This window comes from Ornithodoros turicata, chromosome 2, assembly GCF_037126465.1.
Source record: "Ornithodoros turicata isolate Travis chromosome 2, ASM3712646v1, whole genome shotgun sequence".
NCBI lineage: Eukaryota > Metazoa > Arthropoda > Arachnida > Ixodida > Argasidae > Ornithodoros > Ornithodoros turicata.
The window spans coordinates 64724912-64752267 of record NC_088202.1 but is presented as its reverse complement, the minus strand read 5'-3'; the positions used below and the strand labels follow the sequence as shown (position 1 = coordinate 64752267).

Sequence of the window (27356 nt, the reverse complement as noted above, 5' to 3'; positions counted from 1 at the left end):
GAGCATTTCTAGGGTGCAATTTTTTTAATATTCATATCCCTTTTTCAGTATGCGCACTTATAAAACACCCCCCAAGTCGTCAGAGAACCCATATCAATGTTTTTTTTATTTATTGCGCAGACAACAGTTGCATACTGACTCTATGCATCTTGGTTAACTGCCAGAATGAAGCCTGACTGTTCCTTTCTAGTACATAATGGACAATAAGCGCAGACGCACTCCGAAAGGTATTAGGAAAAACCTTCCCGGAAACAACACCGAAAGGTATATATGTATTGGCATCATCGTGGAAGACCAGCCATCACCGAAAGGTATTCTTCTTTCTTTAGAAAAAATCTTCCGAATCTATTCTCTTCCGAAGCTGAAACAGATACTGTTTATTGCTTTCACGCGACTCTCCGTGCATTCGAGAGCCATGCTCGTCTGCGACACAAAACAAAGGGTGAGCTGTCCATGTTTGTTTCGATTACGCGAGGAAAAACTACAAAAAGCGAAGAATTAATTGAAGTATTAGCTCTACATCACTGCAAAGTCTGTTTCTTACTCATTCTGGTTTGAGAAATTCAGGTGGGGCCTTTGCAAGTCAAAAGCAGTAGGACAGAATCGCACGTTTCTGTCATTTCCACGAGGTGGTGGTGGTGATGGTGATTGGGCTTGCCGTTGTCGGCCTCACGAGAAATGCTCCATGTATCATAGACAATCATCCTTTTCGGAGGCAGATAATTTTATGCTGGACCACCCTTCATTTCAGAAGAATGTCAATCGGGTCCAAGCATCGGCCGGAAAAAAAAAGTGTTTAGGGAGTCTGAGCTGGTAAACTAAACAAAGTAATATTTCTCGTCCCACTATCTACCCACAGGGACGGGCACAGGACGTACCAGAATGACTCTTCACTGACTGTCCGCGAGTGTCACCCTCAGGATGTTCTGGGGATACACCTTGAACGACGAGGACACGATGATACTGTGGGGACATCCTGAGGACCGTGTGTGTTCTTGGGGGAGTACGTGGAAACACGCGAGCTTTGCTATAAAACAGATGGCCCCCCTCACTGAACATGTTGGGACATTCATTGGAAATACCGATTTATAAGCCACGGGAGCGCCTGAGGGGGGGAACAGTCTTCATTGTAGTCTCGAGAGCGCGCCTACAACTCCCTTCAAAAGTAAGTTATTCTCACCCGACTCCTTGTTGCACATTTCTTACGGTTTCGTCTACTTTCAGTGCCTAGACGTGAATTCTGCTTTTTCTGCAAGTACGCATCCGGGGCAGGCCGCCGAACCGTACGGTTAAGGACGTACGCGTAGGAATGACCGCAGTTGAATTTACCTGCCATATTGTGAACTGTCTGACGTCCTCCACCACGACTGCAAGGATCAGCGCTGGCCACGCAAGTACGGATCCGGTGGTGGAGCGTTTGCGTACCATTCGGAGACGGAGAGAGCGGAAGGCTCGGCGATCCGGCCAACTTGCAGATGCACAAGTCGCGCGTCGTGCAAATGCATCGGTACAGAAAGCCTTGAAGGCTGTCGACAAAAAAAGATTGCGTCAGTTTTGCGCGTCTCTGACTCCGTTTCCAAGCCCTGCGAAGGTCTGGCGGATTGCGCGGAGTCTCCGCGAAGCTCCTCCCGCGAGGAACCCCCTAAGATCTCTGGCACTCTCAGTATCTAGGCCTGAGAAGGAAGTTGCCTACGGCTTCTGCAAAATTCTGGCAGCAAGGTCCGAGGCAGCGAAATGTGCAGCCTTTCGGAGCCATGCATTGGTGCTGCAGCATGCTATTAGTCAAGCCCTGTCAGTGTCTGACCCTTACATGAACGCAGACCTCACGTTTGCTGAGCTCAAGACTGTGCTGGCACTCTCCCACAAGAAGTCGTCGCCCGGTCCAGACAAGGTCACCTACGTGGCGCTCCGCAATTTGGACGACGCATCCCTTTTGGCGCTCTTAGAGGTTTATAACATATCATGGAGGTATGGGCAGGTCCCTGCTGCGTGGAAGGAGGCACGTGTAGTCCCCATCCTGAAACCAGAAAAAACAACCCTCTGATCTGGCATCTTTCCGACCCGTGAGCCTCACCAGCTGCTTAGGCAAAGTGCTTGAACGTATGGTACTGCACAGGCTCGAGTGCTGGCTGGAGCGAAGACCTGTTTTTCCTCAGGATATGGCGTATTTCCGCAGGCGCCGTAACTCGATGGATTCGGTGCTCGATTTAGCCTCTTCGGTCGAAGAAGCGAAGGCGCGAAGACAAATAGCGATGGTTGTCTTCCTGGACATCAAACGGGCGTACGATTCCGTAAGCCATCCTTGTGTCATTCATGGGTTGTTGCAGGCTCAGGTGCCTCATAGGGCGCTGACGTGGCGCTCCGACTTCCTCCGTCAACGGAAGATTTTCGTCACTACAGGCGAGGGGGACACGGAAAAGATCACTGTGCCACAGGGAGTTCCTCAGGGAAGTGTCCTTTGCCCTCTGTTATTTAACGTTGTCTTGATTAGCCTCAAGGGGTGTCTTCCTCGGAGGGTGCATCTGTCCATCTATGCTGATGATATCTGTGTCTGGACGGTTGGCAAGTCCCGTCTTCAATTCAGCAGCGGCTCCAGATCTCACTTGATGCCATACGTGCCTATACTTCCTGAAAGCAGGGATGGACATCTCAACTAAGAAAAGCGCTACCCTTTGTTTACCCGGAAAGAGATGCGCCGGTTCCAATTACATATCGGGGAATCCCCCTTAAAGGAGCTAGGAAAGCACTTTAATCACTAGCATTTTTTTTAACCAAGTGGTTAATAAGCATATTAAAATGCACCATGCGAAGTAATACTATCAACAGGTGCATAAATATCGCAGAATTCGATTTTGAAAATCGCGACCGTGCGCAACGGTGGCAATACCCGGAACGAGCCGTCGAGCCGCTTGCGTCATTTTGACGTCAGAAAGGTGGATCCCCTGATTGGTTTCGAAGAACGTCGTCTGCTATTTTTCACTCGGAACCCCGCTGCAATGGTGGAAGAAGTTTCTTTTGCTTTTTCTTTGGTTTATCAGATACAGTAAATGAAGACTGGTCTACAGACACTGTTCAAGGTTAGACCGTGAGATTGTAGAGGCCTCCTCATTGAATTCCCCGAGCGAAGTCAACCAAAAATCGGTGAACCTCTCCCTGCTTGACCTTGCTTTCCCTAAAGCGACCTTCCGGAGTAGGTGGATTATGAAAATAAACTTCAGGTGCCAGTTGAACGCTCTTCTGTCCGTGTCTGTGTTTTGTATGCTGTTCGTTATTGTGGTGACTGTTTCTTGTTGTGTTGTTGGTGGCAATACGTATAAACACAGTGCGGCACTAAGCGCTGCTTCACTTCACGCCTCGAAATTATCGCTGCATGACTATGACCACTAATTCCGTCCGCTATGTCATTATATCAATATACGCTATATCACTAATTTGCTATGATCACTAGTGCCCGTCACTTTGACTAGCAACTTTGTTAGCCATTCAGTTAATTCCTTATTCAGCTGGAGGAGTGTTCTTGCCCATACGTTGTCAGATACAATCCAGTGAAATCTATCGCAATATGCCGTCGCCGGCACATCGTGGCATCAGGAGTTGAACATTCATTGCCTGAGTTACACACCAACATAGCCAAGCAGTGTCATAAGACCACCACAATTTATGGTCAACTTACCAACCATCGAGCTAAACGAGAATTGGCCGACGCAGACTACAAATGTGGACGACGCAGACACGCAAGTTTGAGTTGATCCGTGCTCGGCGCCATTTGTTTTGTCACCATATAGTGCATCAGTTTTATCCACCATATAGTGACCGATAACGCCGGTTAAGTTTGCGTCCGACGACATATATCAGCATGCACTGAAACAACACGTGACTAGCGTAAATTTTAGCTGACTATAAAATGCACATGTTGCGCGCGGAAAACTGCCAACGGCAAACTGTGACTAACCCACCCATAATATTGCAAGCACACAACTAACCAACCAACATGCCGCCCTGCTAAGCCAAATGGCTTCTAAACGTGTCTTTCGTTCGCTAAGGCGACTTGAACACATATAGAAAATTCCTGAATTTGAGTGGTTAAATAGTGATGTTATGTTCTTAATCGCGGCATAACATCTTACGAAGCAGCATTTCCCCTTTTCCTTGTTTCCAGAACATGAATATCGAGGTCCTCCGTTATTCATCCCTTGACAGAGAGAAAGCAGGGTGAAAGAATACGGAAAGAAAGAAAAGAAAACCAGTCAGCATTGACCCGGATAGAAGCGCGGTCGCCGCTTTCAACTTTTATTACGTCACCAATGACGTTTTTTTCTTTCTCCTCCTCGTTTGACTCCGGAGGAGCGAGTCGAGTGGGAACACGTGCGGCGATGTTCAAGTGTCTTTTTTTCTACGAAAAACATCGCGCACAGAGAAAATTTTCGTGTTAATCATCAAGTTAAGTTACCTGCTTCCACAACGCGTTCGGAACGGAAAATGTTTGAGATGGCTTTCAGAGTTCCTTTAAGGCAGCTGAGACTTGGATGGTGGTAGCCGAAGCCAGGGAACTCCCATGGCGTCCTCCATCATAGAGAAACTTTCCGCCACTATTTGCGATTGCGGTCACCATCGCCGTCACCCACTGGTACAGAAGCTTCGTAAGCGGAACGACAGCAAAATCGCGCTGTGTGTGCAAGAAGTAACGGGCCACATACCTGCCTTCACTGTTGCCCCAACCATTTCTTCAATAGCACCATCACATCGCCGAAACTTTGTGGCGATGTGGTTTCACAACAACAACTTGTGGTTTCCCGACAAAAATCCGACACATTATAGAAGACCGTAGCCAGTACGTATGCGGGCGACGGGCCTTTAAATGTCAACTTGAAATGCTGGATCAGAGGCCATTCAACATCTGCAAAGTTCTCGGCCCATGGAGTAACCCTGCACATCAGTGCCGTGCACTTTGCACTTTTCTTTCCTTTCTGAGGGTTACCGGCCTCCTTCAAGAACTGTAGGGATTTCCTTCCCTCGTATCCCTTCATATGAACCTTTTTGGAATGGGTAGGGTCCTGCACTCAACGCAGGGAAACATCCCACATCATCATCATCATCCATTCATCTATGTTGTTGTTGTTGTTGTTGCTTTTTCGACTCCCATGATATCGAGGGTGAAGAGCTATCGGAGAGACGATTTTCGGGATCTCCTACACCAGCGAGCGCACCTCCTACTGAGTAGGAGCGCACCTCCTACACTGTGCACACGTGTGATACCATGACACCCCGACGTGGGGTATATGCTACCTGCGTTTCTACCAGACTGACACTGCATTTCGAGGTATTGTTAAATGGTTCATGCTATTGGTGTCTGTTCGGGATCAGGGTGTAGAAGATTTGCAACAATATTTAATTATTCATTTCCACGATATGGTTGCTATATTGAGAGTGCAAAGAATACCCTTTAGGTTTAGGAATAGTAAACTGACGTCCCGTTTGGCTGACCTTTCCCCCTTTTTTCTTTTGGTCTAATAAATACATATCCCTTTAGGTATTGCATTTGTTGTGACGCTTTAATGAGTAAAGAAATTTGGGGGAGATATAATTGCGTACATCGCCCACTTTATGGTGTTTGCTCGCGAAGTCCACAGCGAAGGAGCTGTTGCGAATATTGACGGGCTTGATTGAAGAGTCCACCAGGTGTGTCGAAAACTGGGAGCTGGAAGGGATTGGGTTTGTATCCACTGACGTCCAAAAGGTTCAAATGTGTATTTCTGTTGTGAAAATTAGTAAATTTGGATGCGATGGGGCACTTCCCACTAATTGGCTAAAGACAGGTACTTGCTAACGAATATCCATCTACCGGCGCGTAAGCAGAGCGAATGTTTTAAATACAATGAGCTTGCCCTCCTGCATTAACAGGAAAGGAATTTGTGGAAAAAAATTCACAATTATGCATTGGAGTACTGGTGACCTAGCCGCTTCTCCGTTTCCTTCTCAAATCTGGACGAATTCGAAAGCAAAAAGAGGATATCAGTATACGCATACACATACACGCACACGTTGATCCGGGAGCGCACGTGCCGCGACCCCCAGAACTGGAACAGAAAATAAAATTCACTTATCAGAGGCAGACAAGCATTTTTTCAGAATCAAGTCTCTCCAACGCTTGTTGAAAAAGAGAAGTAGCCATTTCGTATACCATTTCGCTCTTTCGTGAAGGAACGGTGAAACATCGACGCCTGTGTGTGGACATAAACGAAATCCTATGGCAATTTTTTTAACTGAGCAAAAATTTTGTAGAGTTTACCAAAATGCAGTATGTGCAGAAGTACAATAATGTTGTCACATTGGACATGGATAGCTTATTGGCGCCTAGTAGTGTTGACATGCAGCATTACATTACCTCTAGCTCTTGTGCCGTGCTCTTGCACACCCATGACTCAAAGGTGATGCGCATCAGGATGGATCATGATAAAGATTCCTCGCAGAGTTCGAGGTAACTCGTTACAAGTAACTCATTACTGTAACTAAGTTCCTTTTTTTGGTAACTTGTAACTTGTCTCGGTACTTTTGCGCCGTGGTAACTTTCAGAGGAACTCGTCCCTTTTTCAGTTAGCTTTGCCAAAGTAACTTAAGTGAAGTTCCAAGTTACTTTTAACTCGCTTTTCACTGACGTCCACGTATTTTCTTGCTTTCGCTCGGGTTCTTTCATGGCATTTTTTTGCCATAAAACGTGATATTCAATCAATGACAGTATTTTATTCAGGAAGTAAGAACAGCTACATTGAAATGAAGCTGAACCATTGTGCGCCCACAGAGAGTAAGATGCAAAGCATTTTGGCTTAGAACTGGATTGTGTTGGATTAGATTGGGATTAGAAATGGCTTTTATTAGATTAGGAAAAGATGTTCTTGTACGTAACGAGATAATACTACTTGTCTCTCTACCTCAGTCCTCGTCGTATAAGCGCTGTTTAATATTTAACTCGCGAATTTTCCTGAGCAACAGCGCGTAACTGTGAATTTGCGTCAATTTTCTTGGCTCTGCTGGCAGCGACAGACACCACATCTCACCCGCGTCGAAAGCCCTACATAAAATCCTCCCCTAACCGCATGCACATCTTCAGTTTACATGCACTATGTGAGCGCGTATTCACCATCTCGATTCACGTCTGCATGTTTTGCGGATTGGATACGATGCGATTTTCCAGCGAATTGGCTCGTTTTTCTGGAAGAATGCGATTCAACAAGTGGATCGATGCACTTGTCTTCACCTTTCTGGATGCCATAGGACTTCGATCCATATTCTGAAGGGGCTTATTATTTCATTCCCCGCATCATCACCAGCAATGGGGTAGAGTATCGCCCCTGGCGATGACACTCCCCAGTCATCATCTCGCAATAAAGTTGTTGTTGTTGATGCACTTCTGTTGCATTCGTGTAAACACGGCTAGTGTCATCAGCCGATGCACTTTTTTTTTGTTCCGGCCCTTTCCGTACTGCAGCCATCCTCGTAGCGTTTCTGCGTTCCTCTTGCAGCTCGAAGCAGTACATCGTTCGATAACAAGTACAACGTCCATTCTACTTTATTGAAATCACATATCGGTGCATTTCAGCAAACAGGAATGGTAAAGAGCCCCTTACACCAGAGGTAGCGGTACTGTCGAAATGACGCTCTCCAAGGCATCACGCAGTGTTCCATAAAAGGCAGCTGAGACAGCTTCCTGGATGTTAAGGTGGATTTGAACGTCGAAATTTTGACGTCGTTTCACCACGTTGAGGTGAAGACTCCGGGAATAGGAGAGACGAAGCTTTGGAGGCATAAGGGTCCACGTCTTCAGCACGGGTGACGAACCTGCTTAATTGACCAGAGTTTTGTTTGTATTGAGATGAATATGTGGCATGGAACGCCAGGCTGTTATAAAATAGTAAAAGCGCACCAAAAAATATCACAAAGGCATGCAAGAATAGCTAGGAAGCAAGCAAGCTGGTGACTAGAATTCATCACGGTAAAAACCCAAGGAGTGGGTATGACGATGACTGGACACGCACACGCAGTTCTCAAGACTTTGAGACCTTGTGTGTGCATGTCTGTTCTTCGTTGTCCCCGTCTCGGGTCTTTTACCGTGATGACCAAAGACATGGTTTCTTTGAGAAATGAAATGCACAGGCTTGTAATTTTGAGTAAGTGACAAAATGCTACTTTTGTGTAATAAATCGATTAGCTCGTAGTGCACCGTTCATAAACACTCCGGAAATGTGCGTCAAGGAAGTTCAATGTCAGGAAAACTTCGTAGTCGGTCCAGACGTCCTAATATTCATCAAGTGTTTTCGTAAAACACATAGTAAGGTACGCGCTACACAATGCAGCAGCATTGCATGCGCTGTGGTTAGAGGAAAGATCTGAATGGGCTCAAGAAAGCATGAACCTCTTCGAAAACACAAGCGTGACAACTCTGGCTCGCGTTTCTCACTGAGAGCGCTGTCACACTCCTACGAAGCCATGACTTCCAGTTATTTGGCTTTGCAGGCGGCTTACAAATGGGTACAGGTCTCGGGCAAAAACGTGTCGTGTCAAATGTCACGAAAATATTCCACACCTACCATGTTCAGAGACGATCTCCAGGTACGCATTGGATCGAACAAATCTGGCCTCGACGCTGATGCTTTTGTTGACGCGGTTTATGTCGTCTCCTTTGGTTGACCCGTCGTATAGCACCTTCAGATTGTCCAGCGTGAGGTAACAGCGTATGGAAACAGCATCGTCTCCAGTGTCACTGGACGAGCAAAAGCCAAGTCTCTCCAGTCCTGGTGACTCCACAAGCCCCGTGAGTTTGCCGTTGTGAAACTCCGCTCTCATGCCAGGTTTGCCTGGTTCACTTCTGGGCACTGTGAACCGGAAGTCCTCAAGAGGAATGCCTTGTGGGTGATATGCACGCAGATAGCGTGGTACAGCAACAGAGATCAGTTGGTCGACGTAGCTACTGGAGTCATCTCTGACCGCGGCGACGATGCCTGAGAAAAGGCATTGAGATTTCGCCACTTCATTTCAGAATTGAGCGATCAAGAACGTGATGATGTTGTGACACTAATGACAGTTCAACACTATAATTACACCCGTGTACCTATACCAATGGTTTGTTGAAGCTATAGAGAGTTCCTCCTCTCTGGAGATCAGTGAACTTCACTGGAGTCTTTTGCATGCACGAACAGATGCTTTGTGCATATTTCTTATTTGCGAGAAGCTATACACATAAATGTGCATTACAAATTCACGAAATGTGCGTGCAAATACGCAACAAAAATGCAAAAACATACAAAGACATATGCAGCATAAGCATTTGAAACACACTTACGTTAATTTGTGCGACTAAGTAGCAGTGAGGGAGAGAGCAATGATGTAGAGAAAGATTCCGTACACGGTTACGACCTCCTCGCACTTGCCGATAATCACTCCACCTCGACCCAACTGCAAGCCGGAGCATTGACCCCAAGCGCGATGTTATTTCCCCATGCAAAGAATAGACATACACATGAAAATATTTTTATTGAGTGCACTCATTGCCCCTCAATGAGGTCCAGTTGACAGAACGTAAAACTATATGTCAGTTCTATTGATGCTGCAGCAAGAATTGCGCTCTGTAAAATTTGATGGCTAAATCAGTCCCGACAACGAAACTCCTCCATAGGAGGAGAGTGCACTCTGCTATTGGTCAGCATTCTTCACAGTACCTAAGAAGATGTATGTTTCAGTTTTTGCTCATCAGACAACAGATGCTTTCGCAGTAACAACAGAAATAACAAATTGTAAAATCATGTATATACACCTTTGCAAAAGTTCTCAGGCTACGCCCATGTTGTTGGAACAGAGCAAGTTCCAGATCAAATCAACATGTTTAACGCAAAAACAAAACAAAATAACAGGACGGTTACGGTTGTGAAACGCGAATTTCAGCGGTAGCTGTTCTGTGTGGACATTGACACTTTTATATATGACACTGATATATGCACAACTACTTTAGAGTGACGAGTACTGCCTTGTGATCCGTGAAGTGAGTGGTGATGTGTAGAGCTGGGATTAGCGGGACCAAAATATTACTAAATTCTGGACAAAAGCGGGACAGGAAACGCTGAAAAATCGGGACACTTTCCGGGACAACGTATCCATCTCTGAGTATGTCAAAACTACTGTTACTAGCTTTAGATTATTTTAGCCTGTTTCGCATCACCGAAACAGACACTCAACAGACAGAAGAAGATACACTATAGAGCAAAAGTCATAACCACAAACAATCGTTACAAAATATATGTCACCTTAAGGCAAAGGGAGGTAGAATTGCGTGCAGTATGCCTGGTGAGAGTTTGTGTCTCCTTTAGTGTCTTTGCATTGTCTGTTCACTAGTAACGGTGTGCCAACCTCTTTAGTAACAGCCACAACAGGCCTAAGCTTTATGGCTTCCTGGAATGTGCCACAGGGAGTCCCTTTCATTGTTGCCTTTTCGATGTACTGCAGCCGGTCAGGAACCCGAAACCGGTGAGCTTGTTTTCTAGTGATTTTTTTTTCCTGGACAGCCCTTCGTCATTGCGCAAGAAAAACACTGCCTTTGTGCACGTTGCAACTGGTTCCCCAGTTCTCTGATCCTCTTGTGTAGTGCAGCGACAGCATCTGCTGAAAGAGGCTGGTACTGCGATGACGCACGAGGACATAAACAGGCATCGCGTCCAGGTGAAGTGGCTGAAAAAGAAAAGCAGAAGTTGACACAACAACAATTGGCTGTGTCTTTATGCAAGAAGAACCAAGCTCTGTAAAACTGCTTGTACAGCTGGTATGAGGCGCTGTGTCATCAGAGTGCTGTTCGAGGGGCAAATCGCAACTGTTTTTCTAGGCGGCAGAGAGGCGGACACTATGAGACACTGCTCAGATATAGCTACAGAGGCACAAAGCAGCACTAGCCACAGCACACTCAAAACGGGCCGCTGATGCAGCAGAAGGGAATACGCTGCGTCCAGTGGAGCTCTTTGTGGGTCTACACCCATATGCATGTAAATCAAGTAGTGCATAAGGCATATTTGCCGCGAGGCAATCGCACGCACTATAATGCCTAGTGTGTAAGGAGCAGCCAGGCAGGACATCATTGCTCCTAGTCGTAAGGTGGCCGAAAAGCAAAAAATATGCAGCAGAGATGAGCTGGAAGTTTGGTTTAAACGAGCAACACTCGCAAAAACCACACTTCATAGCAGGCGCACAAGGATTCATGTGTACAAGGTGTTGAGAATGGTGGTAGGGAATAGGCTCCACAGTAGTGGACGACGTTGCACTTGCAACGGTGGGCTACGACACAAGGCTCAGTTCTAGCATCAGAAAGCTTATATTAAATGCAGACTGTTACTAGATATCATCAGTGTAAATAAAGTATTCCCCTGAGGAATTTACGGGTCTGTATTAGTTCCTGGCCCTTTTCACTTCAGAATCTATGCTTTCCTCAAACGATATGTACAATTTCACGTTCTTAACAGGCGAAGCAGATTTGTTCAACTTGGTATTACATGCTGATTGCTTGCGTTGGAGAGGAGGCTTCCTAAATCACGGCCCCTCTCTGTGTACGATTATCCATGGTACGGCAAACTTCTTGTGCCCATACTTACGGAAGATAAGAGGCTCAAACTGATCGCCAGTGAAATGTTCCTGAAAAAAGAAAAAACAATTACAATCATGCTTTTGCAACGCGAACCCGAGGCATTAATTTTTAACTGTGTAACCGAGTTTAAACCTGTGACACCTTGCAGGATTGATCTGCTGCACTATTTACCACCTGCTCGGCAAACTTTAGCCCCTAGTCATCCTTACGGCAGGTCAAATGACACATTTTGTGGCGTCGAACGTGTTGCCAAACGCAGCGGCATAGCGTGGGTTCCCAGCGCCCGGGCGAAACGAGTATCGCGCCCCCAAACAAGACACATAACAGGAGTGCATCAGAGTCTTCTTTCCCCCACATCCAGTAGGAAGTGTTTCATGGACTTTGTGCTCCGGTTGCTTCAGTTTGAGAATATGCGCTGCTGTCTCAACATGCGCAGTCTACTGCAAAAGCACACAGGATGCAAGTTTACACCGGCGTGCCATATCAAACCTCGCTTCAATCGTTTCCGTCTTTGAAGGCGCCCAGAAGATCGTTCCAAGAACGCCCAATGCTAAAAAAATTAGATTTTTTTTCAGGTGATAAACGGTTTCACTGTTTTTATTTCGGGCTTTTTTCTCTCTGTCGATAATTCGCGCCCCAAAATATCTTGCGCCCGAGGCGACCGCCCCTGAGGCCCTCCTCACGCTATGCCACTGGCTAAACGTAATTAAAGGTTGTATGTGCCATGATTGAAAGAGCGTTACACGGTGTAGAACACGTTGGTTAAAACCTGACATTATGGAAAGCACAGAGACACAGATGGACATAGACAGCGTGCGACTAGCAACTGAATCTATTCAACACTCAACGTGACCCAAGGATACACGTACTTGACACCGTTTAAGGTTGCCTTTGTGCCTCGGGACTTTCCAGACTAAGCGTTCAGTGTTGAATAAATCAAGTAGCTAGTTGAATGCTGTCCGTGTCCGTCTGTGTCTTCTGATTGAAAGAATCCCACTTACCTCACAATGCCGAGAGCATTCCTTCCTAAAGCCCCCTTCCTTTGGAGTCCGCCCAGCCGATTCAGTTGAGCCAAATCTTTCTTCGTGCCGCATGGCATTTGTTGGAAGGTGCCCCCCCCCCCCCCCGTGAACAGTTTCTTCCTATCACCCGTGTTGGTTCCGGTACACGAAGGCGCAGCAGCTCATCACACTGCCAATAACAAACGAGAAACTAGCGAAACTTCAAGCAGACTTCGACCGTGGGCATCAAAAATGGCGATCTACAGACAAGACGAGAGCGCACGCTATTGCTTTTAGTGAAAACAAAGCGACCTCAGATTACGACGATGGTCTAATACGAAAGAGGAAGACAGCGGGGCGGGCTAAGGGAAAGAAGTTTCGGCGACGTATAGCGAGGAGAGGCATTCTTTAGATGTTGTCGGTACTTTTAGTACTAAGGGCTTTAGCTTGTCCGCCCTATTGTGAGGAGTCTGGTAAAGATGGTGACTTGTAAGTTTCTATTACATTTCCCTACCAAATACAATTCGGAACTTGATGTTCATGTATCGAAATCAGTGGGAAATGTGTACACGTCTCCCCCTCGCTTTTTACTGTTCCAGACGTGTAGATAGCTTTTAACTGCCACACTCACTTGTTATCGTCATCCCCCCCTCTCTCTCTCATCCTCATCTCTCACACACTCACCATAGTTATGGCGCTCTTTGGCCTTTGCCGCCTTTGTGCCATTAAACCCATAATCTCTAATCGCTCAGACGTGTTCGTCGCACATCTGCAATGGAAGATCCTGTGTTTGATCGATTTCCTATAAGATCGATTCCATCCCATAAGCGGAATCGTCCCTCGAGGACACCAGCTTTGTTCAAGCCTTGCGGCCCTGATCGCTGCTTTTGGCAGGTTAATCCCAACCTCATTGCAAGTGACATCGTTCAGCGGACTCGAGAGAAAGTGTTATCCAAAGACGGGGTACTCCTTTATTAACGTCCCCTTGGAGGGCTCTGCTAATAGCCTTTGAGGCTTATCCTCCGTTGCCGGGTTGATGTCTAAGCGTCTATACCGTCTTCCTACCTCAAGTCAATGGGGCGAATTACCAACGTCTCCAAGTGGTATTCCGAAGCCCAACTTTTGGATTATCTCCGTCTTTTTGGTGTCATCCGTGTGAGGCGTGAAGTTGAGTGCTCAAGAGAGGAGGATGGTGAGTCCATTGCACGCCAGAAGCCCAGCGTAATTCTCACTTTCGCACCGGGTTGTCCCCTCCTTCCGGATGTGCCCCTGGACTTTACTTGTCATCCTTCATCCTGCACCCGCCGCGCTATGTTTCAACTGCCAGCGTTTCGGCTGCTGTTCGGCGACTGTCGTGGAAGCGAAGTCGTGGAAGTCTTTTTGCGAATCCCTTGATCCGCACGCAACCAAGGGGCATGTCTGACATCTGGTAAATTCCTTACGATAGCCTGCGGCTATCCTAAGGAATCGTTACGTCACGTTACGTTACGTTACGTTATCCTTACATCAGGGCATCTCGGAAATTGCTGCCGGCGAAGAATTCTGCCAGATGCTGCTCAAGCCGTGAGCAGCTGCTTTCTCCCACCAATACCAGCTCGCAACCGTGGCAGCTCTCCAGGCCGTAGATCTTACCAGAAGTGCAGCTGATCCCATCCTGGGCACATTTCAACGCTGAGGAGTTAGAAACAGCGATCCGGACGTCTCGCCGTGGGTCAGCGCCAGGGCCGGACGGAATAACGTACCATGCTGTGCCACATCTTTGCCCAGTAGCCTTATGTGTCCTTTTGTAGCTAACAACCTCTGGAACCTCGGATTTGCGCCTGCGTCTTGGAAGGTGTCTCAGGTTGTGCCTGTTCAAAAGCCTGGGAAGCCTCCGCATGCGGTTGACTCGTTTCGTCCCGTAAGTCTCACCAGCTGCCTGCGCAAGTTTATGCAGCGCCTTGTTCTTACTCGGATTGAGTGGTTCTTGGAGTCTTGCAACTGCCTTCCCCAGGCTATGGCCGGCTTCAGGAGAGCACGATGCACGATGGAATGTGTTAAGACCTCGTCTCATCAGTTGAGGAAGAGTGTGAGCAAGGAAGGATTACTGCAGCCGTTTTTCTTGATATTAAGAGGGCCTATGACACTGCTAGTCATGCTCATGTCTTACATGAGTTGTTCTCGCTGAGAATAATGAGCAGAGCGTTACGATGGATTGCCAGTTACCTCAGTGGACGAGCGGTCTTCATGCGTACAAGCGTAGGGGACACACAGAAGTTCAGAGTGGTTTCTGGTGTTCCCCAAGGGGGTGTACTTAGCCCCACACTTTTCAACGCCCTGTTGGCTGCTCTCCCATCTCTTTTGCCGCGAGGAGTGCACATTAGCAGCACTACAGAGTCTGTCCTCTTGAGTGTGTTGGCCAAAAGTGTCAAAGTATGCTTAGGGGTCCACGCATCCACATCAAACAAGCTGGCGATTGATGAGGCTAGGGAACCACCGCTGGCAGCCCTTCGGCTGCAAGAGTCGCTTCGGAATTTCGCCCGTTGGTTTACGTGTCGTAACCGCCACTACCTCGTTCGGGCAATACATCAGAGGTCGTGCTCCTCTTATTCACAAGCTCTCCAACCATACCGTGGCACTATACTCCGACATACGCGGCTCAAGTTGCCCCTTCCTGTCTGGAGTATGGGGATCCCGAGGGTTAGGCTGTGGTCCCGAATCTCTCGGGGAAGAAATATGCACCTACCTGTATCCAGCGGCAGTTGACTACCGACTTAATACATAACATCGAAGACCAAATGGTAGCATACAGATGGCTCCACTACAACGACTGGATCGACAAATGCCTTCGTCATGCCCGCATGTGGCATTGAAAGTGGAGTGCGTTTGTCCCATGAGACATCGTCGACAGCAGCTGAACTCTGCGCTCTACTCATGGCTAGGGATATAGCGTCGGCTCACTCACGGACCAAGTGGGTGATTATCTCGGATTCCCAGGCTGCTCTGCGGTCCCTTGTGTCTGCAGGAACTACCAGTGCTGTCAACCCCGTAGTTGCAGATTTTATAAAACTACATGCAGAGGCGGTGGCTGATGGACGGGAAATGCTTTTTCAATGGATCCCAGGACATTGCGGCATACCTGGGCATGATGCGGCTGACGCTGCGTCACGCAGAGCACATCAGAAGCGTGAGTCACGACTCATCTACTACAGCAAGTCTGACGCTAGGGCCATGTTGTCTGCTCTCCGCCACCAACTGGCTGAGGCACAATGGCTCTCTGGCGCGGGTTCGCGCCTCGCTGCTACATCGCGTTGACCCGGAGCTTGCCTCTACTTTCCTGACATCGTTCCCTAGGTCGTTTGCGTCACTTTACCACCGGTTCCGCCTCAATGTGCCCTACAGCCAACGTTTTCTTCACAAGCTTGGAAAGGCAGATTCACCTAACTGAGGCACCTGTGGGACTGTTGAGGACACTGAATACATCTTATTATCCTGTCCACGGTATCAGCAGCACCGACTATATCTACAACTATCTTTAGCTCAGCTGGATGGCAGAGCCTACGACTGTGTTAAGGTTCTGGGCCCTTGGTCACCCGACCATCAGTTCCACGCCATGCAGGCATTTGCCCGATTTTGGGCGGGCTCCAAGTTGGTGGACACAGTGTGTGACTGACAGTGTGTGCGAGTGACTGACTGAGTGTCTTTGTCACTCATTATTCTTATTGTAGTTAGCCATTTTTCTTTTTCTATGTGATCTGGAGTAGCCGGTTCTCGTAATGAGTGTTTTTTCTCAATTTTTTTTCTTCGCAATTCAACTCAGCTCATTCACTACAATATTTTCAAATGTATATTTGTGTCTGTCTACTCTTTGCTCTGACCGTGCAGGGAATCACGCTCTACATCATTGCTCCCTACCTTCCTATTACTCGAATACGACGTCTTCTCAGGCTACTAGCCTTTCAACACTAACAAGAAATGGCTAGATAATAGAGTAGCACAATGTCAGTTCCTACTTGTAGTTCTGGTGGCCGTACACAACGATACAGTGCTCAAAGTTATCACGGTTGAAATTTCGACACTTGTTCTTAAAATCAGCTTGTATGCAGAGACTCTCAACATCTCACGTTGTTACGGGAGTGTATTGGAAATGTGAGAGAAATTTTGGCGGCTCTGCTCAGGCAGTAAGGCGCTAGACTCAGAGCTAAACGCTGCACGAATTTTGCGATTCTCGCGAGGGCTGCGTTCAGTTTGGCGGTGAGTTTAATTCCAAGCGTTTCTGGAATCACCAATGATGAAATGACCGTTCAATGGACCACACTGTTTGCAGTTGCTCGACACCACTGGAAGACTGTCGCGATCGCTCTTAACTGTCACACGCATCTTCTGCGACGTCATCTTGAGAGGAAAGCTGCTGCACGTTCTCTCTAGCATCGGACTCAAATGACAGGAGCGCAACTACGGTATTCAATGGTCATTACTTCTGAAGCATTCTAGAGATTCAGAATTTTTACCTCGGCTACTACTCATTTAGGTTTATATTTGAGAGCAATCGGCATGCTCATGGGTCTCTGACTAATGACTCTTGGTGACTTCCCCAATCTCACCATGACAATAAATTTCGGGGAATATATTTATTAGAAGAGAAAAAGATAAGGAAAAGCGGAAAGATCAGCCAAAAGGTGTGTCGACTTGGTGTTCCGCAAGATAAGTAGAAAATAATGTTACTAAAACTAACTAAATAAAATAAAACTGGAAAGAAACTAATAAACTAACAGAAGCCGAGGGAGTGATGAGAGAGAGAGAGAGAGTGATCAAAGCAAAACGAAAGAAGATAAAAAGAAAAAATAAGATGAAAAAAGAAGAGAGAACTGTGCATGAGGGCGAGGTGGGGGTGGAACACTAATGAATTATATGACGCAAGATTTCACAAGGTGAGAGTTCACAGTCTATGCATGAGACCAGTGTCGCTGAGGAACGTCAGAATGGCTTTTCTGACTTTCTCTCTGTGCCGGATAAATTGGGCTAGAAAAAAAAAAAAGAAGAAGAAAGAAAGAACAGTTGTAAGTAGCTCGTCCTCCCGTATCTCTCTTCTACGTCCTTGTCATTTTTCAGCGCTTCCATTCGCTATCTCTATTTCGCTGCGGCGCAACACCTCGCTCTCCATCCAATACAGTTCAGGAGGGCTTGATGTGGTTTCCTACGATCACCACCAGACAGATACGGTACACCAGATTTTGCGCGGAAGCTTGCCCAGGATCTGCACCAACAGTAGTCACCCTCTCTCATCGCTGTCCTCTTTCCGTATGCCCGCAGCAATATTCTGAGCCGCAGATACCCTAATGTGCTAACAGGCTAGATTCTTTTTCATCTTTCCCCACATCTTGCCACCGATAGTATGCATTTGTGCAAAATTATTCAACATAAATTCAAACACGCGTTAACCTGCAAAATATGCATTTTCATGAATGTTGAAATTCGTAATGTAAAAGCCTGAGTCTGGGCACACAAAGGGACGACACGAGCACGAACGACACGACTTAAGTCGTGTGTTCGTGCCGTCCCTATGTGTGCCCAGACTCAGGACTTTACATTATGGAGTTCATCCACCAGCTGGCCTGCATATACGCCATCTTGAAATTCGTAGCATTGCACTCGCTGAATGTGTGCTGAGTGTGCCCCCAGCGATTACGGCATTTTGCACTCACTTGGTCGAAACTTTTGAAATACATGTTGAACTCCATCATCATCATCATCTCTGTTAATCTCTGTTCATCACCTCTCATCTGTTTGTACTTTCTGTGTGTAAGCGTACTGGGGTAGCCAGTTCGACTTCGTCGAAACTCAGATCCCCATTTTTTTCTTTATCACATCACCATCATCACCATGCGTTAACCTGCGAAATATGTATTTTTATGAATTATGAAATTCGTAGCATTGCATTCGTATGGTCCTATAACATGCGTACAGAAAACTGGGCATACATGTATAGGAAACACATTCAAAATATATGCAGATCCGCGGCCTGATAATCGGTACTACGCGATCTTTCTCTCCTTTCTTGCAATCGTTTATGCATGAATTCTAGGCCTGTACGAATATTCGAAGCGAATCGTTCTGTATTCAATTCGATTTCCGAATCGAATACGGAATTCCAAATTCCAATTCATTCATTTTTTTCCAAACCGAGTCTGCCCGAATAATTGCGAAGCTGTTCTGGACATCTGGCCAGTGGTAGTATGCCGTTACGCAAAAACACACAATATAAACTCAACCATGCGCTAACCTGCAAACTATGCATTTTCAGGTATTTTGAAATTCGTACCAAGGCATTCGTATAGCCCCATAACATACATACAGGAAACTGGGCATACACAGGAAAAAACGTGCAAAACATATGTAGATCCGCGCCTTGTCATCAGTACTGCGTGCCCATTCTCTGGTTTCTTTGCCATACTTCGTGGGACCTTTCCCGTTTTCTGCTGGTGAGGGTGCGAGGCCTGTTTGTAACTTTGTAACTTGGCTCTTCTTTTCAGGAGGCTGGAAGGAGCTTCGTGCTCTTGTCTTCATAGCAGTGATCGTAATTTGCACAGTGCATTAGCGTCACCGCTGGCTTTATTTTTCCGTTGTTTTCTGTGTTGGTTCTTTTCGAGACGGAAGCAGCGTTGTGCTGTTGTCTCGAGGGGCAGTTAGCTCAACCTGCCTGGTGCAGCGAGTCGCCTCGTTATCATATCAAAATTCTACAGTTTTCGCTGGACTCGTTACTCGTGTTAGCAGAATGTGCTGGTTACGCCCAGTGCTCCGGAGCCCTCTCGTTCGGTCACCCGCATGGGAGCCACGGTAGGTTTGGGTTTTCTCCTGCCTTTTACCTAATTAGGCTTTGGTTTGTTTTTGTAAATTGTTAGGTTTGTATTTTTAGTATGCCCTACTGTTGCTGTCCGTGACGTGTCGTGTTCGGTACCCGACGCACTCTGCTCGCTCCCCGTCCCTGGTCACCCGCAGACAGCCATCCGGACCTTGCAGGGCCATTGAGGAGGTTTAAGGTACCTCAGCAGTGCCCTCGTCCGCAGAATTGTCACTCCAGAACCTGCAGGCTGCAGCCTGACAATTCTAATTCGATATTGGTGTAACCATGCATGGCGCACCAAGGGCAGCGCGTTTTGATGTCAGGCGGTTCGCCGCTGTAGGCATAACCATGTGCGCTGTTATTACTTGATATACGGCTCTCCTCGATCACGCGGATATCAGGTTGATAACCCAAACAGCACAATGTACTGAAAGTCGAGTGCAATAGGGGTGGACGGGTAGGTGGAAGGCCCTGAACAGACTCGTGAAACTGAAGAACATAAATAAGACACATACCGGCCACCCCTATTGCACTCGACTTTCAGTACATTGTGCTGCTTGGGAAGGTGACGTTACGGCCTATCCGGCAGAACGGTATCTCGGACGGACTTAAGACCGCCCGCAACCTTGAGTACGCTTATTTCTTAGCATTTGCAAGATATAGCCCAGAAGGGTTACAGTTCGATGCAAATCCCTGGTAAACTTGGGAAGGAGCCGGCTTTCGGCTGGTCTAAGGCCACGTCACGGTTCCCGGATATCGCCGTTTCCTCGAGTATTTGACACCCTCGTATTTGCGCAAAGGTTCGTCATTACAGCGAGGGTCCTGCGGGGCCCAACCTGCTAATACGGACCATACAGGTTTCAGCCTGTATGTATCCGTCAGTACTGGGTTTCGGTCACCACATCCAGGTGCTCACGATCCAGTGCGCTTTGTCGAACTTCCGTTACGCGGTCCTTCGCTCGTAAGTAGAGGAGAGGGCTCACCCAGCGCTCGTGGTGGGGAGCTTCCCTTTCACTACTGCCCATTTTCCTTTCTTCCAGTCTCCAGTCGACGAGGACCAGGGAGGACGGTCCGTCCATCATCAGGGCGGCCTGGTGGATCTTCCCGTTCTCGGCCCCCGGTTCCTCCCGCTGCGGTTCCTCGACCACGGTTGAGATCTGCTTCGACATGGACTGTCGTCCACAACGGTTATCCTGTTTCTTGGGCTAGCCACTCCAGGTGGTCTTCCCAGCATCGCCCCGTAAATACTAGCGTAACAGAACAGACAGCGCCTCCACAGGGGCTACAATGTCGGGTAACCACTAGCGCCGCCACAACTTTTATGGCATGAATTATTAGCCTGTGCGAATATTCGAAGCGAATCATTCGGTATTCAATTCGATTTCCGAATCGGATACAGAATTCTAAATTTCAGTTTCTAGTCGAATCCATGTTTTTTCCAAACCGAGTCTACTTGAATAATTGCGAAGCTGTTCTGCACATCATGCGAAAGGTAGTATCCCGTTACGCAATATAAACTCAGCCATACGCTAACCTCCAAAATATGCATTTTCATGTATTTTGAAATTTCTGCCATTGCATTCGTATAGCCCCATAAGATGCACACAGGAAACTGGGCATACGCAGGAAAAAACGTGCAAAGCATATGCAGATCCGCGCCTTGTCATCAGTACTGCGTACCCATTCTCTGGTTTCTTTGCCATACTTTTATGACATGAATTATTAGCCTGTACGAATATTCGAAGCGGATCATTCTGTGGCTGATTTGATTTCTGGATAGACTACGGAATTCTAAATTCCAATTTCTAATCGAATCCGTGTGTTTTCCAAACCGAGTCTACTCGAATAATTGCGAAGCTGTTCTGCACATCTGGCGAAAGGTAGTATGCCGTTACGCAATATAAACTCAACCATACGCTAACCTCCAAAATATGCATTTTTATGTATTTTGAAATTCGTACCATTGCATTCGTATAGCCCCATACCATGCACACAGGAAACTGGTCATACACAGGAAAAAGGTCCAAAACATATGCAGATCCCTGTCATCAGTACTGCGTACTCATTCTCTGGTTTATTTGCCATACTTTTATGACATGAATTATTAACGATGAATTATCGATGTTATTAACGATGACATGAATTATTAGCCTGTACGAATAATCGAAGCGAATCATTCTGTGTCTGATTTGATTTCCGGATAGACTACGGAATTCTATTATGAGGAGCTCTTTCAGCATGTTGGTGCATTACATACTCAGAATGGGAATAGTGCGCAGCAGAAACAGGGACACAAGACTAACCAAGGCCGAGCTCTCACTATCAACACTCTATTATAGAAACTGCTGCTTTCGATTCGATTTCCGGATCGATTACGGAATTCTACATTGGAATTTCGAGTGCAATCGATGTTTCCTCCAAACGTGCACAATAAGGGAGGGCAAAAAAGAAAATGAGCGCAAAGTCATACTGTGAATCGTATCAATATATTGCGTATGCATGCTGTACACATGTTTATCATCCGTGCATGTGCTGCAAATGAATCCGGTGCGGTTGTGCAGCTAAATTCCCTTGGTACTCCATCCGGCTTCATTACTATATAGTCGTGCAAATGTAGTCCGTCAGCTCTCAAATATTACACCGCCGCAGATAGGATGGCTCATCCATGGGATGGCTGGACACGAGAGGTCACAGCCTCTTTCGCGATATAATGTAGTCCATCATAGTCACTCTGCTTCCGTATTGGCTGCTAAGACTGCTCACATGGCACCACGCTGCGTGGTGGCCTTGCAGTATTTCCCTTTTCTTTTCTCTTTTGATATTGTGCTTTTGTTTGCTATTTTGCTATTTGCTATTGCTATTGAGCTTATCTCCAACGGCGTATGTTGTCGACGGACTAGGTTTCTTTCACTACTATATTCGGTTCGCATTCGCTTCCGTTATGAACCTACTCGCTTCGTATTCACTTCAGTTTTAAAATAACTATTCGCACATGCCTACTATTCTTCTACTACTACTAACTACTACTTCTACTAAAAATTCTACTACGAAGGGCTATGGAAGAACCACGTAACGTTCCAATCGCCCACGGCAGGCAAAAAGAATTATTGTCTGCCTCCTCTTTCATTTACTTCACGTCGTGGCTCTCTGCTTCGCGTGCTAATGGTGACAGGAAAGCGCTCCTTCCTTGGGCGAATGAAACCTTCGAATATTCGCATGATTGATTGACTACACAGAGTACATGCAAAGAGAACCTCGCGTGGGTTCATAATTTCTCTGCACGAAAAACAAACCTCCCATAGACTGGAGCTAATCGAATGGTTCACAGCGACACACAGCTCAGCTCATTGACTCTATGACGTCACTATTTGGCATGTGATATGGCGTCACCAGAACATGAATGAATGAACCACTTTTTTGAACGACACACCGAACTGAACTGAATGCATGAGTTCATTTTATTGAACCAGGGGAGCTTTTGCCCTTCACTACTTCGGAACGTAAACAATACCGCCGTTACCAACGTGTTTCGGGCCTCCAACGCCGCCTACGCTACTGTTGTCACTATAATTCAAAATCAAAGCTATGGGACGCCTCCAACAGCAGATCTGCCGCGTTGCAGCTTATGTGCTGCGACTCATGGGCGTTCCCAGGATTTTTGCAAGGGGGGCAAAGTGCTTCCGGGGGGGGGGGGGCAAGCGTGCACCCCCCCCCTCCCCTACCACCTCTTTTTATGGACGCGGACTGTGTGGGTGTTCAGAGGTTCCTATTATGACATCTGAGTAGAATAATTACCACCTATGACTAAAGAGTGCACTATTTTCACAAGCGACCTTAAGCGACCTTGGAGCTCCAAGGGGGGGGGGAGCACGGTCCCCCTTGCCCCCTCTCGGTACGGCCATTCTGCGACTGCATGCTCGCATAAAGCTATGAGACCCCGGCCTTAGCAAGTTTTCCTCTTTCTGTTTTTTTTCTTTTTTTTGTGTGTGTGTTCTTCAAAGTCAAGTATCGTCTCATGATAAATGATGATGCAATAACGTTCTACCACATCCAGATATGATATATGTATGTGACAGTCATGGTTTCGGGGTAAGCACGATGATAGCCCCGGCAACATGTCTCCAAGCAACCGACCATCTAGCCAAGCAAGCAACCGAGCAGCAGCACACCGGTACTGGGCTATGCTGCATGGGTGTTCGCTGCAGGGGACTTCCATTACAGGGGTTTCCCGATGCAACCGCTTCACCAAGGGAAATTTTCGCAGAATCTCGGCCTGCGAGACCTTTCGCAAACGATCACCAACTCGTGTCCCACTCACCTTGCGTATTCATTACTACATGAAAGTTACAACGTATAAGCATAAGAGTAGGTGCTCCGAAGCAAGATGTCATACCCTTCACCCTTTTTCCTCTTTTTTGTTTAATTTAATAACCTATATATCCCCCTTCATCCCATTTTCTTACAGTGAGATGCAGCTCACATACTTTTCAATAACTGCAGAGGTCTTAAACGGTTTCGGTCTTGAAGCATGCGAGGGGGGGGGGCATATACTTCACACACGTTTTCTTTCAAACTACTTGTTATAAAAGGCTGTCCTGAAACGTGGGGTACGTCGTACGTTCAGCTTCATTTTATGGCAAGATGTACAAATAAATAACGAATAAAACGAAACGTTAGCTTCTGAAAGTAAATACTTCGTAGCTTACCAACAGCAATGGAAGAGACGAGGAATGTGGCAACCATTCGCATTGTGAAGGTTACTGTGGTATAAAGCTACCGCGTAGGCTACTGCCGTTTCTATGTGGAACGCCCCACATCCGCCCCAGACCGGAGGATGATAAACGCACGTGTGTCGTTCGAACCTCTGCACAGGATGCGTCCAACCACCCAATTATAAACGATCCCAGATATCGGCTAAGGTCTCCACAAACAGTTTTGTTATCAGAGACGAAGGGACCACGCGTAACTCTGGACGAGGCAACCGTCTCGATCGACAGGGCGTGTTTTGTAAAGGTGAAAGAAGTCATGTAAAGTACTTCTGTAGGCTGTGGCCAACCGTTTAGGAATCAGCTTTAAACCCAATGTGGCATTGATTGCGTAACATCTGCGCTATAAGCTTCATTTTCTGAGCACATTTTAGTCAAGTGGAAGAAAACACTGAGCTTGCAGACACGCAGGAGACGAACACACACGACTTCAGTCTTCTAGACGAACATATAAGTTGTCTTTCTTTGTTTCACAACAACAATAATAAATGATGAAGAAGTGGGATGCTTCACAAAATTCGTGTGTGTTCGCCTTTTACGCGTCTTCAAGCTCAAGGTTTTCTTGCACTATATGATTCATGACCAGCTAGCTAACCGCCTTATGCAGTAATATCGACATTTTAGTATGCTTCATTTGAGGATCATACAGAGCGATACAAAAACCCCGGGCACTCATATTCGCACTTCCAGGCCAAGTTTGTCAACTCCCCTCCATAAATGCGTTGTAGATACTTCTCACGCGGTTTCTCCTACACCTGGTCTGAGCGATGTTTTCCTGACGCACGCAATGCTGGCGATTTCCTCGCAATGCCTTTTTACCAAATAGCAGAACCCAATATTCTAAAATACAGTGCTTCAAGTACACATTTACCATTTCTGCTAGATCCGAAAAGAATCCCTGGTAAATCGTACATTGTAGCAGTGATGTTGCAGTGGCCATGCCTCCGTTTCGGTGGCCGTTCCGGCTACATCCAACGCCAGACGGAAACTCCAAAAAGCAGTGCAGCACCCTGGAACATCAGAGCTACAGATTAAGGAGATCGTCCAACCGTGCGGCAACCTCCAGCGCCGCAAATCCGTACAGAAAGCTCTGCTGAACTTTCTGAAGGCAGTGGACCCTCACGGTCGGTTGTATAGTGTAGGAAACTGCAGAGCCAGACGTGTGAGCCTTCCTTTTCCCCTACCCCTTTCCCCACTCCCTTTCATCACTTCCCCGAGCAATGTGCCGCCAACCAAGGCAGCAGACCGCTCGAATCCCCATGTCACCCCCCCCCTCCCCCCCAATGCCTCGGATTCCAAAAAGTACACCGCGTGAAGCCCCTCTGAACTATGTATTCATCAGTAGTGGTGTCGCTTGCAAGAGATTGTTCATAGTATGATATGACATTCCTATGTCAAATAATGGTCGGACCAGTAGCCTGCTGGTAACTGAGACACGTTCAGGAACGCTGTCAAGACAAGTACGATCGTTGTATCTCTGTATAGCCCGTCACTCACACATGTGCGTGTGTGTGTGTGTGTGTGTGTGTGTGTGTGTGACGGGCGTACAATGTGCAAGCACATTGGATGATGATGCGGTGTGCGATTCACTGCCGTTGTGGCGGTAGACTGCCCTATTGCACATTGCAGTCCGTCACTGGAACAGCGTCAGCACATATATTGGAAGTTCAGCCTAGAGTTCCTTTAACACTTTGTGACTGCTTATAATGATTACTGTGTATTTTGTATTTGGTGTGTTACAAATATCTGAAACGTATCGTCTTACGCAAGGGATGTTAAATGCGGTGTGCCGTGAGCCGAGATTTTGGCGCAAGTTAAATCCTCAGGTAGGCCAAATAAATCGAAGCACGCCCGCACTGTGGCATCTCTCAATTATCCTATTATAGAGTAATGGAGGCAAATTAATCTGTTTCTCTTGTGCATACAGCCCACCTGACTCAAAGGATGTCACATTCCTGTTGTCTGAAACAGCGGAAAGCTCGGGCACAGAAGAGTAAGCTTGAGGTCATGAGGTAAATAGAAACTCTGAGAATTTGTTATCTTTTCTTGCACGATGGAGACAAGATGTCGGAACCACAAGGGCTTTCAAAATCTCGTAGACGTCAAATGTAAGTGAAATATTTTGAAATATTTCAGTGGAGCTTGTCCAAGACACTGGGTGCACAATAATGCAAGGATTATAAATCTTGGTTGGCTTTCCAGACCAAATCCAGATGAGCGCTTTTTCTGGTGGCAGAATCCAGTTTGCAAGAGCTGCTATCACAGTGCCCCTACTGTGGGAACGATGGTGTTGACATCAACACCACAACAAGGGGAACATGCTTGAAAGCTGTAATGCGTTGCAAGTGTGGGAGGGAACGTTCTTGGCATAGCCAACATTGGTTGGGGGGGGGGGGGCGATCACTAGGGAACGTCCTGCTCTGCTCTGCAATCCTCTTCTCAGCTGCGAACATCTCAAAAACGTTTAGAATGTTTGAGATTATCAAGATTGCAACACTGACGATGTCTCAGTACTTTAGAACGCAGAAGGAGCACCTCTTTCCGGCTGTGACATGACCTATAACTTTGCTATGACATGCCCCACAGAATGGGATAAAAGGGGCACGTGATATGTTTCTGGCAGTTGCGTTGAGTGTATGGTCCTGATTTTTCCTGCTGTTTAAATTATTGGTTGTGCCTTGAGTTCCCCCAGCAAATAACCAAAGTAAGAAGTAGAAAGAAAAAACATTTTTCTGTGATTGTGCTACGATCTTATAGTAAGAACCTCCTTTGGAGGTGCTTTAACCAATAGCAAATGCAACGTTGTAGGGGAGGCAGTCGAGTTCAGTGTTGGTTTTACCTCTATTTCTCTGACAACCTTGGGGCCATCTACCATGTGTCCCAGGGTTTCTCAGTTTGGGCTAATCCCAAAAATGTTTTTAGGTCTACCTTATGAGACAAGCAGAGATCCTTGACCAGCTTCGCCCACCGCCCCTGACCCTTGCAGGGGGTGGCAGGTGTGACTCACCTGGCCACACTGCATTGTATGGCCCTACAGGCTTCTGGAAACTGCTGCCAAGCGTATCGTGCACTTCGAGTTGGTTAAGGTAACCTCAAGTTCGTTTGTGGTCACCACATTAGTTTTCTGAAAAAACAAAAAACAAAAG

The 27356-nt window shown here is 46.9% G+C and overlaps 1 protein-coding gene across 2 annotated transcripts; it reads right to left on the bottom strand.

Annotated features, from left to right (window-relative positions):
- Positions 1-7549: 7549 nt before the first annotated feature.
- LOC135385506 (uncharacterized) lies at positions 7550-24299 on the bottom strand. Of its 2 annotated transcripts, none has more exons than XM_064614854.1 (3): positions 24151-24299; positions 8586-8996; positions 7550-7839 (listed from the first exon to the last, which is right to left on the bottom strand). In XM_064614854.1, exons 1-3 carry the CDS (start codon positions 24191-24193, stop codon positions 7622-7624), a joined length of 672 nt encoding a protein of 223 aa, XP_064470924.1. In that variant the 5' UTR covers positions 24194-24299; the 3' UTR covers positions 7550-7621. The 2 variants fall into 2 exon arrangements, with proteins under 2 accessions (XP_064470924.1, XP_064470925.1); XM_064614855.1 differs by having other exon boundaries at positions 7550-7836; positions 24151-24295.
- Positions 24300-27356: the final 3057 nt, after the last annotated feature.

Coding starts and splice junctions, on each gene's coding strand:
- LOC135385506 (XM_064614854.1), bottom strand. CDS start 24,193: ATGCGAATGGTTGCCACATTCCTCGTCTCTTCCATTGCTGTTG. Junction 8,997..24,150: donor CGTCTCTTCCATTGCTGTTG/GTAAGCTACGAA, acceptor GCCTTTTCTCAG/GCATCGTCGCCGCGGTCAGA. Junction 7,840..8,585: donor GGAGATCGTCTCTGAACATG/GTAGGTGTGGAA, acceptor TGGTCAATTAAG/CAGGTTCGTCACCCGTGCTG.